The 13,602-nt window shown below is 43.4% G+C and overlaps 1 protein-coding gene and 1 long non-coding RNA gene across 2 annotated transcripts; both read left to right on the forward strand.

Annotated features, from left to right (window-relative positions):
- The first annotated feature begins 63 nt into the window (after window positions 1-63).
- Window positions 64-12,324, forward strand: LOC111433428 (basic blue protein-like). The gene is made up of 3 exons (XM_023070480.1): window positions 64-220; window positions 597-661; window positions 12,131-12,324. The coding sequence occupies exons 1-3, from the start codon at window positions 64-66 to the stop codon at window positions 12,263-12,265; spliced, it is 357 nt and encodes a 118-aa protein (XP_022926248.1). The 3' UTR covers window positions 12,266-12,324.
- Window positions 704-11,851, forward strand: LOC111433430. Its single transcript, XR_002708811.1, has 3 exons — window positions 704-799; window positions 10,483-10,484; window positions 11,829-11,851. It is a non-coding gene; the product is annotated as an uncharacterized LOC111433430 (long non-coding RNA).
- Window positions 12,325-13,602: the final 1,278 nt, after the last annotated feature.

Raw genomic sequence — 13,602 nt, forward strand, 5'->3', positions numbered from 1 at the left:
TTTCTGAGAGCTACTTCGGCTTCACGAATGGCTTGACACGAGGGGAGCAGCGAAGCAGTTTCGATGAGCACGGTGGCTGTTGCAATGGCATTGCTGTTGCTGCTTGGCTTCGAACATGACAATGCTGCTTCAACTTTTGTTGTTGACGAATCGAACGGATGGAATCTGGGCATGGAGGGATGGCCTAATGGGAAGGTGTTTAGAGCCGGTGACATATTAAGTGAGTTTTCAACTCTCGTTTTGATCGTTGAATAGTAACTAATATTTTACTTGCGTAATCGTATCTATTAAGAATGATGCTCTGATACTATATTAAGAATGAAAAATAGAAGTGAGATCGAAAGTCTGAGAAAAGAGAAAATATTCTACTAACCAAATCGTGAAGATAAGATAAAATATATCAAAACACAATTCACGTAGCAGACGCGTTTTAAATCCTTGAAGGGAAACTCGAAAGGGAAAGCCCAAAGAGGATCTGGGTTGGTCGTTACATTACAGCTATATAAAATATATTCCAATAGTATCCAATCAAATTCGCAGTTAGATTGTTAATAATAAACGAAACGAATACATACATTTTTATTTTTATTTTGTAGGATTCAACTATAACCCGAGAGTTCACAATGTTGTGGCAGTGGGTGAGGAGGGTTATAGAAGTTACATAGTGTCACGGTCATGCTCGTCCAAGGCATGTTGCCCATGGCCGTATGCCCATGACAAACCCAACCCTTTATGTCTTTTCATATTCTAGTGTTTTACTTTTGTATTTCTAAGAAGTACGACGTTTCAGAAATATCAAGTCAAGGTTTGTCAGACATGAAATGCCTCAGAATGTACTATAGGGGGATACGACTAGTTGTCAATTTCTCCCTATCCAAGGTTATATATTGTGAGCTGTTGTTATTTCTCTCTTGCATGCTTATATAACGTCTCTTTTAAAGTGCCCTCATTTTCTAAAACCTTCTCTTAAAACCTAGGCCAGAGGGTCGAGCATACATCGTTTGGCCGTAGACGACGCAAGAACGAATTGGCTTAGCTCACTTGTCATCGAAAAGTGAGTGCCGCACAATCGCAAGTCTGCTGCCATCAAAAGTGCGATTGTGACAAGTGGTATCTGAGCTTTGTAAGCTCTGTGAAATAGCAAAGACCGAAAACATGTCGATGACAAAGTCGACACCTAAATCACAAGCCGATTGGCTTACTTTAATAGATGAGGAAATGTTGTTCCTCAAAGAAGTCCCTCACACCATCCGCTTTCTGGAAGCACGGGTGACAGAATTGAATGGAAAAGTCGTAGAAATCGACGCAATGGGTAACTGCCTGGATGGGTTGCGAATTGTAGAATTGATGTTTCGAGTGACCTCACTTGAAGAAAAAGTTGCTCCTACGAGCAGCCCAAGACCGTGTAGTAGCCCCGATAGCTTTGTCGCGCACAAGGAGGGACATGGCGAAGAGTTCGACGTGCTACAAAATACAATGATGAGTTTGTTCAATGGATTAGCTGACGAATTCAGAACAACGATCGATAAAATCCAAGAAAAGATGTCCGTCATGAGCACCCAAATTGAGGTGACCATGAAAGCCGTGGAGAACGTCACGGTTGGGCAAACTAATACAGGATCCAACAAACTGAAGTTCCCAGACCCAAGACCTTTCAAAGGGAACCGAGATGCCAAAGAGTTGGAGAACTTCATCTTTGATGTTGAAAAGTACTTCAAAGCCACAACGGCTTGTACCGACAACATAAAGGTGACAGTAGCCTCGATGTATCTCATAGATGACACTAAATTTTGGTGGCGTACGAAGGTGCAAGACATCGAGAAGGGATTGTGTAACGGAACCGGAAAAAAAAATGATGGTCGTCAGCAGAGCCGAAAACTCCGGCGAACGCTGGAGTTTTCGCTCGCACGCGACCCACAAAGGGCGGCCGAGGGCTGGGATGCCACAAATCACGTCCCCGACCTTCAGCCACCCTAAAAGAACCTGCAAAGAAACGAAAGCGATGAGGAAAAAGGAGAGAGAACAGAAAACCGATGGAACTCCGGCGAAGCCGAACCATACGAATCAATGTCGAAAACTCCCATTTCACACCACAAAAGTAATCCCAGAACGCTTTACACACATCAGGAGTAGGTTTTAGACGAATCCCGTACGCTGAACACCGTCGGCAAGGAAGACGGAACAGTGGACTTCTGAGCTTCTCCAGATCCGAGAGTGCGAGGCCCTTACCAACGAAATCTGTACAAAAAATGGGGTTAGGGTGAAGGATAATCTCGGGAACGGGGAAAAAAAAAGGAAAAAAGGTTGTCGGGACGAAGTTGTCGAGGAGAGAGAGAGATCGCTAGAAAATCGCGCAAGCAGTCGACGAAGAGGACGAAGTTCGACCCGAGATCCAGATCCAGAAACCCGAACCAAACCCCATCCCTTCGGTCAGCCCAGAACCCACATTACCCGTAGCCCAAACACCCAGCCTTCACCCGTGAGCCAGCCCATCACCGCGCGGCCCGTCACCCACGAGCCGGACCATCACCGCGCGGCCCGTCACTCGCGTTCGGCTCGAGACCTGCGAGCGACCCGTTAACCTGTGCTTCGACCCGAGATGCCTGCACACGCGTCGCTCTCTGATTGTGCCATGTGTCACGTCTGCAGCGCGGCTCCTCTCGGCTCAGGCGGCTTCATCGGCTCGGCGGCGGCTCCTCGGCTCCAGTGGCTTATTCGGCTCGGGAAACCTGTTTCCAGCCCGTTTGACACCGTTCCGACCCTCCCGGACCTGGTTTCGGCCCTGTTTAAGGGAAAAGGGAACATTTTAAGGTCGTATTTCTCAAATTCCAGTTGGGAATTTATTATTGTTTCTGGAATACTAACGGAAGTGACTCATGAACCAATAGGAACCAACCACCAACGAAAGCGTAGAACATCTACGAGGAGCTAGGAGCTTACGTTATATTTTAGGGAGTACTTCGGCTAAGGCCTACCAATTAAGTGGCTCACCCGTTGTAGGTTACGCATTAATTGCTGAATGTTGGCATGTGCCCGTGGTTATGCATGTGCCATTAAACTGTATGCTAGCTTAATGTGCTTAAGTACGAAATCATGTGAATGTGAATGTATGTTATTTATGCTGCTTAGTGGATGTGATATGAATGCATGTGACGATGTATGACCCGTGTACGATTTTGGCTTGTTGTATGAGTATGGGAATGTGATTGAATGAATTGCATGACATGAAATACGGTAAATTGCATGGTGCATAACCCCGCTAGGAACATGTATGATATGTAACGAAATGAGAATGAGAATGACATGTAAGCATGAAAACGTGACACGGGGTTATGCTCATTAAATGATGACTGTAGGACTAGTGGGATCTCATGCATATTGTGTGTTCATGCATTTGGGGGGATACCCCTATCCCATCACGAGGGTATGGACGCGTACATCCAAATGGTAGGACAACGATCGTTATGCCCTGCATAGCGCTGCCGTGACGGTTTTAGTTTTAAGGGTCCCGGTGGGCCCCCTGAGCATGCCCACCGGCTAGGGACAGTGGCCCAGCGGTGTGCGAACTAGCTGGTGAGCCCATACTCGCACGTATGGGCTGCGTGTAGAGTATATGGTACACGTCCACGATTACCTGTTAGGATTATACCGTAGGGAAAATGAAGTAAAACGAAACGAAAAAGAAACGAAACGAAGCGAAACGAAATGAAACGAAACGAAAGATAGGTCCCATCATTTCATTGCATGTGTTTGTCGCATAACCCCGATAGGGGGTCACTTACTGAGTATTCTAGAAATACTCAAGCCTCGTGCTACTTTACTTTTGCAGATAAGGACAAGGCACCCATGTGACAACGACGATGGCATCGGACACCTCAGGATCGTGGCACATGCATAGGGTAGTTGATTGTTTTTTTACCCATTTCTAGTATAGGTTAGAATAGGATGAAATGTATTTGCACAATAAACCTTGGGGTAGAATAAGCTATTCATTCTTGGTTTTGTTGCTTTTCCTTTCTTTCAATAATGTTTCCCTTTTTCCCTTGTAATCTTTTTTTGAGGTAATAAAAAAGGTGAGTGCAAACTGCATTTATGAATAGGGTCCATTAAATGTATATTCCGCATTTCAAAGTATAGTAATGACCTTAGATTAAATAGGTAAAATATTAGGGTCGTTACAGTTGGTATCAGAGTCCTAGGTTATAGATCTTATAGACTAGCCTACAGAGTAGGCTTGGCATGTTCCACGGTCCAATTACCGATGCCCCGTCGTTGCCAGGTACACCTTATGTAGAATGAGGAATGTATGACATGCGTGATATATTTAATGTGGTTGGCTTTAAATCATGCATGACATGTTACGGTATGAAAAAATGTTGATGTTATCTGATGTTGATGTGATTTGATGTAATGCATGTCTTTATGTTACGATATTTATGTTTTTCTTTTATATATATGTATACATATGAATTATATGGTAGGATGTAGGGAATGTTGTAAATCATAAACTTAGCTAGAATCCTTTCTTGGTTTCTAGAACCATGCTGCACAGAGGACGTAGAAGAGGTAGGAGAGGGAGGGGACGACCTCCCATTAGGAGAGGAGGAAGAGAAGACGCCGATAGAAGTTCTTCCCAAGAGGGGTCGACTACCGGCCCATATGCGTTTGTACCCCCTCCTGAATATGAACCTCCTCCACAAGCTGTACCCCCTCCTGAATATGCACCTCCCCCACAAGCGGTACCCCCTTCGGAATATACACCGCCCCCTCAAGCTGCACCACAGACCGGGTTAGACCCCGCCACAAAGTTACTGTTGGAATCCCTTCAAAAAACTATGCAAACCATGCTAGACACACAACAGGCCACGTTGTTGGCTACACAACAAGTCACGGCAATGGCCACGCAACCAGCTAACGCGATGGCCACGCAACCAGCCAACGCGGCGGCCCCACAACCGGTGGATGCGGTAGCTATCCAACCGGTAAACAACCCGCACCCGGATAGGGGCGCGAGTTGGTTAAAGGATTTCAGGCGGTATAACCCCCGTCCTTTTGTCGGTTCAAAGGAAGATCCCACAGCGGCTCAGATGTGGATCGCAAACATGGAAACGACCTTTGAATCAATGAGATGCCCTGATGAACATAAGGTGGCATGTGCGACATACGTGTTACAAAAAGATGCAGAAGTGTGGTGGTCGGATAACGAACAAAGCATCAACCCGAGCGGGGGAATTACAACATGGGAGATCTTTAAGGAAGCCTTTCTAAAATACTATTATCCAAAGGAAACCCGTATAAAGAAACAGCAAGAGTTTAACCACTTAACCCAAGGTGATCGCACGGTGGATCAGTACGATCAGGACTTCATGAGATTGAGAAGGTTTGCACCGTCTTTAGCCGACACTGAAGAGAAACAGACAGAAAAATTTGTGTTAGGATTGAATCTGAAAACCCGCCGCATGTTAGAGGCCTTTAACCTGAAAACCTATGAAGAGGCCCTAAGGACGGCCAAGGCCCTAGAGGAACCCCCAGAGGAAAAGAAACAGAGCCAACGGTCACCATAGGGAGGAAACGCCCTGTCGAGGTCGATACCACAGAGTTCCAACCACCGTTCCAGAGACCTCGATATCAGAGACTGCCACCTGCTCCACCTTCAATAGGCCGACACCTAGCAATGGAGAAGCCCCTGTGCCGTAACTGTGGAAAGCAACATGTTGGGAGATGTTTGGCAAGCTCAGGTATGTGTTATATCTGTGGTCATGCAGGTCATGTGGTCAGAACTTGCCCTACAAAGAGCCCGGGAATTCCAAGGGAACCCCTTAGAGGACCGGTCATCCGAGAGCCCACCTTACAAACCCGTCCACAGACCAAGGCATATGTAACGACCAGTAAAAAGGCGGGAACATCTGGCACCGTGGTGACAGGTACGCTCTCTATACTAGGACACTTTGCGTTGACATTGTTTGATTCTGGTTCTACCCATTCCTTTGTTGCTTTACCATTTGTTAAACAAGCAGGGTTCGTAGTACAACCCTTAATGCATGCATTGTCGGTCGGTACCCCAGCAGGGGTAGACCTAGTTACGAAAAATAGAGTAAAGGACGGACAAGTGGTAATAGCTGGACAAACCATCCACGTAGACTTAAAGGTAGTGGATATGACGGATTTTGACGTCATATTAGAAATGGACTGATTAGCAGAAAACTTTGCTACCATAGACTGCCATAAAAAGGAGGTGATATTCACACCTCCCAACGGACTTGCCTTTAAGTTTAAAGGAACCTCCACAGGTACCACCCCAAAAATAATATCGATGATGAAAGCGAGACGCTTGATACAACAAGGGGGGTGGGCGTTTCTAGCTTGTGCAGTAAATACAAAAGGAAAGGAAAAACCCATAGATACAGTACCCGTAGTAAACGAATTTACGGATGTCTTACCGGAGGACCTCCCAGAAATTCCTCCATCGCGAGAGGTAGACTTTGGAATAGATCTGGAACCAGGAACGGGACCCATCTCTAAGGCCCCGTACCGCATGGCACCAGCAGAACTAAAAGAGCTTAAAACACAACTACAAGACCTGCTAGATAAAGGCTTCATTCGACCTAGCGTGTCCCCTTGGGGTGCGCCAGTGTTGTTTGTTAAAAAGAAAGATGGTTCAATGCGTTTGTGCATTGATTATAAGGAATTAAACAAGAGGATGGTAAAGAACAAATACCCGTTACCCCGTATTGAGGACCTATTTGATCAACTACGTGGGGCGACAGTGTTTTCTAAAATAGATCTTCGATCAGGATACCATCAAATTAAGATTAAAAATGAGGACATACCGAAAACAGCCTTTCGAACCAGATATGGCCACTACGAGTTTGTGGTGATGTCTTTTGGTCTCACCAATGCCCCAGCGGTATTTATGGAACTAATGAACCGAGTATTTAAGGATTGCCTAGACTCGTTTGTGATCGTGTTCATAGACGATATCCTGATATACTCGAAAACGGACCTAGAACACCAAGAGCACCTTCGCGAAGCCTTAACTATCCTAAGAGAGAACAAGCTGTATGCCAAATTCACCAAGTGTGAATTTTGGCTACGACAGGTTTCGTTTCTGGGGCACGTAGTGTCTAAAGACGGAATCTTCATAGATCCCAATAAGATAGAAGCGGTCACGAAATGGAAACGCCCAACAACGATCACCGAGATACGAAGTTTCTTGGGATTGGCGGGTTACTATCGAAGGTTTGTCCAGGACTTCGCTAGAATAGCCACGCCTCTCACCCAATTGACAAAAAAAGGTGTACCTTTTGTTTGGGACGATACTTGTGAGGCCAGCTTTCAAGAACTAAATCAAAGACTAGTATCTGCCCCAGTGTTCACAGTTCCAGAAAGTTCTGTGGGATATGTGATTTACAGTGACGCGTCCAAAAAGGGATTAGGTTGTGTACTGATGCAACATGGCAAGATGGTTGCGTATGTGTCACGCCAACTAAAAGATTACGAGAAAAACTATCCTACACATGATTTGGAGCTGGCAGCAGTGGTGTTCGCGTTAAAAATTTGGCGACACTACCTGTATGGCGAAAAGACCCAGATCTACACGGACCACAAAAGCCTAAAATATTTGTTCACCCAAAAAGAATTGAACATGAGGCAACGTAGATGGTTAGAGCTGATAAAAGATTACAACATAGACATCCAGTACCACCTTGGAAAAGCAAATAGAGTCGTTGATGCACTGAGTCGAAAAGCAGTACACTCGTCGGCCCTCATCACCAGGGAGCCACGAGTGCAAACTGATTTCGAACAGGCTGATATCGCGGTAGTAACCAAAGAAGTTGCCGCCCAAATAGCCCGACTGACAGTGCGCCCCACACTCAGACAAAGGATCATAGACTCACAACGTGGGGATCCAAGCCTAAGTAAAATCCTAGACCAATTGGAAGTTGGCCCAGTGGACGGATTCACTAAATCAACAGATGATGGATTATTATGCCAAGGGCGTTTATGTGTCCCACCCATGAGCGAAATAAAAAATGAAATCCTAACGGAGGCACACAACTCAACCTTCTCGATACATCCAGGTGGAACAAAGATGTATCAAGACTTGAAACAACACTTCTGGTGGCGAAGTATGAAGAAGAATATCGCAGAGTACGTGAGTAAGTGTCTAGTGTGCCAACAAGTAAAAGCCCCTAGGCAGAAAACCGCTGGGCTACTACAACCTTTAAGCATACCGGAATGGAAATGGGAAAACATTGCCATGGATTTCATAGTAGGCCTACCCAAAACATTAAAGGGCTATACGGTAATCTGGGTGGTCGTGGACCGCCTGACAAAGTCGGCTCACTTCCTACCGGGTAAGGCAACATATACAGTAGACAATTGGGCACAACTGTATGTTAAAGAAATTGTAAGGTTGCATGGAGCATCGGTGTCAATTGTGTCAGATCGGGACCCGCGTTTTACGTCGGCCTTTTGGCGCAGACTCCAAAAGGCGATGGGTACCCGCCTCGACTTTAGCACCGCCTTCCACCCACAAACGGATGGCCAAATAGAACGATTAAACCAAATTCTGGAAGACATGCTTTGGGCATGCGTTATGGATTTCACAGGGAGTTGGGACACCAAACTTCACTTAATGGAATTTTCTTACAATAACAGCTTCCAAGCAACCATCGGGATGGCACCCTTTGAAGCATTGTATGGAAAACGATATAGATCCCCATTGTGTTAGGACGAAGTAGGAGAACGAGAACTGGTAGGACCCGAGCTGGTCCGTGTCACCAACGAGGCAATCCAGAAAATTCGAGTAAGAATGCGTACCGCGCAGAGTAGGCAAAAGAGCTACACCGACGTTAGGCATAGGAATTTAGAGTTCGAAGAGGGGGACCCAGTGTTCCTAAAAGTAGCCCCCATGAAAGGTATCCTAAGATTCGGATGCAAGGGGAAGCTCAGCCCTCGATTCATTGGACCGTTCGAAATTTTAGAAAGAGTAGGTCCGGTAGCTTACAAACTAGCCTTACCACCTTCACTTTCAAGCGTACACGATGTATTTCATGTGTCCATGTTAAGGAAATACATTCCAGACCCGACGCACGTAGACTACAAACCTCTCGAAATTGAGGAAAATTTAAGTTACCAGGAGAAACCGATTAAAATTCTAGCCCGAGAGGTGAAAGCCTTACGTAATAGGAGTATAGGTTTCGTTAAGGTATTGTGGCGTACCCACCAAGTCGAGGAAGCTACGTGGGAACAAGAGGAGGATATAAAGGAAAAATATCCCGAGTTGATCCACGAGTTCATGACTTTCGAGGATGAAAGTCCCTTTTAGGGGTAGGTAATGTAACGGAACCGAAAAAAAAATGATGGTCGTCGGCAGAGCCGAAAACTCCGGCGAATTAGTTGTACTTGAAGCTGGTGTTTGACAAGCTGCTACAGAATTAGTTGTACGTCAAGAAAGAAAAATGTGTCTACGCACAAACATGCAACAACTTCCTTGGACATGTCATCAGTTGTGGGCAGATCGGTATGGATAACGATAAGATAAAAGCTATCCAGGAGTGGAAAGTCCCTACTTCCGTATCCGATGTGCGGCCCTTCTTAGGATTAGCAAACTACTATAGGCGGTTCGTCGAAGGGTTTTCATGATGAGCCGCCCCATTAACAGAGCTCCTGAAGAAAGACCACCCTTGGTTGTGATCAAATAAATGTCAAATGACCTTTGAAGATTTGAAGGCAACCATGACGAGGGGTCCTGTCCTTGGGTTATTAGATGTTACAAAGCCATTTGAAATAGAAACAGATGCTTCCGACTTTTCCCTAGGCGATGTCCTTATTCAAGAAGGCCACCCCATCGCTTATGAAAGTTGAAAGCTCAATGATGCCGAACGAAGATACATTGCTTCCGAAAAAGAAATGTTGGTTGTAGTCCATTGCCTATGAGTCTGGAGACAGTATCTCTTGGGATCACAGTTCATAGTGAAGATGGATAACAATGCCATTTTCCACTTCTTCGATCAACCAAAATTGATGGCAAAACAAGCCCGGTGGTAGGAGTCGTTGGCAGAATTTGACTTCAAATTCAAACATAAGGCAGGGAAGAGTAATCAAGCAGCCGATGCGCTGAGTTGGAAGGGCGAACATGCGGCCCTGTGCATGTTAGCCCATATTCATTCAAGTAAGATTGATGGATCCATGCGCGACATCATCAAAGAACATTTACACAAAGACCCATCAGCCAAAGCCATTGTCGAACTAGCTAAAGTTGGGAAGACACTACAGTTTTGGGTCGAGCGAGACCTTCTAATGACTAAAAGATACAGATTGTACATCCCAAGAACGGGAGAGCTGAGGAAGAAGCTCATTCAGGAATGTCATGATACCTTATGGGCCGGACACCCTGGGTGGCAAAGAACATATGCCCTAATAAAAAATGGGTACTTCTGGCCGAATATGCGAGACGACACCATGCAGTACACCAAGACGTGCCTCATCTGCCAACAAGACAAAGTCGAGAAAGCCAAAGTCTCGGGACCCTTGGAACCTTTACCTGTGCCAACAAGGCCTTGGGAAAGTGTGTCTTTGGACTTCATAACACACCTCCCAAAAGTCGGGGAATATGACACCATCTTGGTTATCGTAGACCGATTCTCGAAATATGTGACGTTCATCCCTACTCCCAAATTATGCTAGGCTGAACTAACAGCCCAACTATTTTTCAAACACGTTATCAAGTTATGGGGCATTCCGTCGAGCATCATCAGTGATAGGGATGGTAGATTCATTGGCACATTCTGAACCGAATTATTCGCCTTCTTGGGAACGACTTTAAACATCTCCTCAAGCTATCATCCTCAAACTGATGGACAGACAGATTGGTTCAAATGCTTGCTCGAATAATACTTATGTCACTTCGTCGACGCTCGCCAGAAGAACTGCATACAACTACTAGATGTCACCCAATTCTGTTTCAATTGTCAAACGAGCTTGTCTATGGGGAAGAGTCCCTTTGAAATCGTAAGTGAACGACAACCGGCCTTGCCCCATATTATTGATCATCCTTATGCAAGGAAAAATCCTCAAGCTCAAAACTTCACAAAAGAATGAAAGCAAACAACAGATATAGCCCAGACATATTTAGAGAAAGCTTCCAAGCATATGAAGAAGTGGGCGAACAAGAAGCATCGCCCCCTCCAATTTCGAGCAGGAGATCAAGTCCTCATCAAGTTGAGACCAGAACAGATCAGATTTCACAGCCGAAAGGACCAGAGACTAGTTCAAAAATATGAAGGCCCGGTTGAAGTCCTTAAAATGATCGGGGCTACCTCCTATAGAGTTGCGCTACCCACATGGATTAAAATCCATCCAGTAATTCATGTGAGAAACTTGAAGCCCTATCACCTTGACCCGGACGACGACCAACGAAATGTAATCACGAGACCGGGCATCGATCTGAAACAAAGAGACAGCAAAGAAATAGAGGAGATCCTAGCCGACAGGGTTAGGAAGATAGAAAAATCTGTACGGACGATTTGTGAATTCCTTGTCAAATGGAAGAATCTTCCTATGGAGGAAACCAGCTGGGATCGCGCCGAAGATCTGGACTCCGCCGCCACCCACATCGCTAGGTTTGAAAGTAGTCGGTTGACAGGGACGTCAACCAATTAGGTTGGGGGAGGAGGTCACGGTCATGTTCGTCTAAGGCATGTTGCCCATGGCCGTATGCCCATGACAAACTCAACCCTTTATGTCTTTTCATATTCTAGTGTTTTACTTTTGTATTTCTAAGAAGTATGACGCTTCAGAAATATCATGTCTAGGCCCGTTAGACATGAAATGCCTCAAAATGTACTATAGGGGGATACGACTAGTTGTCAACTTCTGCCTACCCAAGGTTATATACTGTGAGCCGTTGTTATTTCTATTTTGCTTGCTTATATAACGTCTCTTTCAAAAATCTTTCTTTGCCCTCGTTTTCTAAAACCTTCTCTTAAAACCGAGGCCAGAGGCTCGAGCATACGTCGTTTGACCGTAGGCGATGCAAGAACGAATTGGCTTAGCTCACTTGTCATTGGAAAGTAAGTGCCGTACAATCGCAAGTCCGCTGCCATCAAAAGTGCGATTGTGAGACATAGCTCCAAGAGGAGCCAAAGTGTTCAATTCAGGCAAGGATGAGATCATGCTCTCAACAGAACACAGCTTCTTCATATGCACCACGCCAGGCCATTGCCAAGCTAGGATGAAAATTGCTAGCAATTCCCTCTAGTTTTCGACCACCCCGTCTCGTTTACACGTCGATCTCGATGTAAATATTCTATGTCGTAATTTTATAAAGATACCAATATAACGATGACTTGGAAATATTGTGGAAATAAAATAATTGATAATAATTAAGCGTGGATATATGTATCTTATTATTATTTTCTCTCTATTTATTTATTTAATTTTTATAAATATGTTTATATTAAATTTATAATGGATAGCAATACATAAAAAATAATTAGGATAATAATGTTAATGCACTAAATTGTTCTATTTTTATAAATTAATATAAACAAAAAATTTAAATTAATATAAATAAAAATGGATATGTTTCCTTATTTTTATTAATAATTTATATCAATGTAATACCATATTTATTAAAACTATTATTTATAATAAAATAAGTTCAGTTTATTTAATTAAATAATTTAATACGTATAAGTATTTAGTTTTTGTATAAGTGTTTAGTTTTTGACCGTGATAGTTAAAATTTAAAATAAAAATATTATTTAATGATTTAAAATTAATTAATTTAAGGCTTATAACTGATAATAATTTGTTCATTAATTAGTACTTTAATTAACGGTTCACATTTCACAAATAGGAAGAGAGATAATTAATTATATAAAACAAATATAAATGTTATTTATTGTCATTTATATGAATATAAATAATGGATTGATTAGAGATCTTGTTATCTTGTTTTAGAACCAATGATTGATGGTATAGTTTGTAAGTTTTTTTTTTTTTTTAATTTTTTAATATTTAGAAATTGCTTTTGAAATTTTTTATAATTATTTAAATATATATTCTATACATTAACTAGGGTTGTTGTTAAGGATAGTTGACTGTTCATTATAAGGCAAATATCTAGATATTTGCCTTGTATTACGGGTTACCATATTTGCCCTTTTATTAAATGCAAATATATTGTATTCATATATTATTATTTCCTTTTATCGTTATTTCCATATTATTTGTAATTTACCATATTTTTGTATTCTGTAAATGATTATAAATAAGAGAACTCTCACCACCATTCAGGTGTGGTGGATTCAGCAAACATTCACATGGTATCAGAGCCCTTTCGGTTTAACAACCCTGATCCTTTCTTCTCTATGGCTTCCGAATCTTCTTATCATCTTCTTCCTTTCAATACTTTCATCCATATGATCACCATCAAACTTTCTTCTTCCAATTATCTTCTTTGGAAAAGCCAACTTCTCCCTCTCCTTGTGAGTCAAGACATGCTGGGCTATGTCGATGGAACTATGGTTCCACCACCTCGCTTTGAACCAGAAACCTCCTCAACATTCAACCCCAAATATTTGGCATGGAGAG

Source organism: Cucurbita moschata, unplaced genomic scaffold, assembly GCF_002738365.1.
Source record: "Cucurbita moschata cultivar Rifu unplaced genomic scaffold, Cmos_1.0 Cmo_Scf00042, whole genome shotgun sequence".
NCBI classification, from domain to species: domain Eukaryota; kingdom Viridiplantae; phylum Streptophyta; class Magnoliopsida; order Cucurbitales; family Cucurbitaceae; genus Cucurbita; species Cucurbita moschata.

Bases quoted from the DNA above. Each gene is read 5' to 3' on its own strand.
- LOC111433428 (XM_023070480.1), top strand. From the start codon at position 64: ATGAGCACGGTGGCTGTTGCAATGGCATTGCTGTTGCTGCTTGGCTTC. The intron at 221-596 runs GTGAGTTTTCAA...TTTATTTTGTAG, and splicing joins TAGAGCCGGTGACATATTAA to GATTCAACTATAACCCGAGA. The intron at 662-12,130 runs ATAGTGTCACGG...CGATTGTGAGAC, and splicing joins AGGAGGGTTATAGAAGTTAC to ATAGCTCCAAGAGGAGCCAA.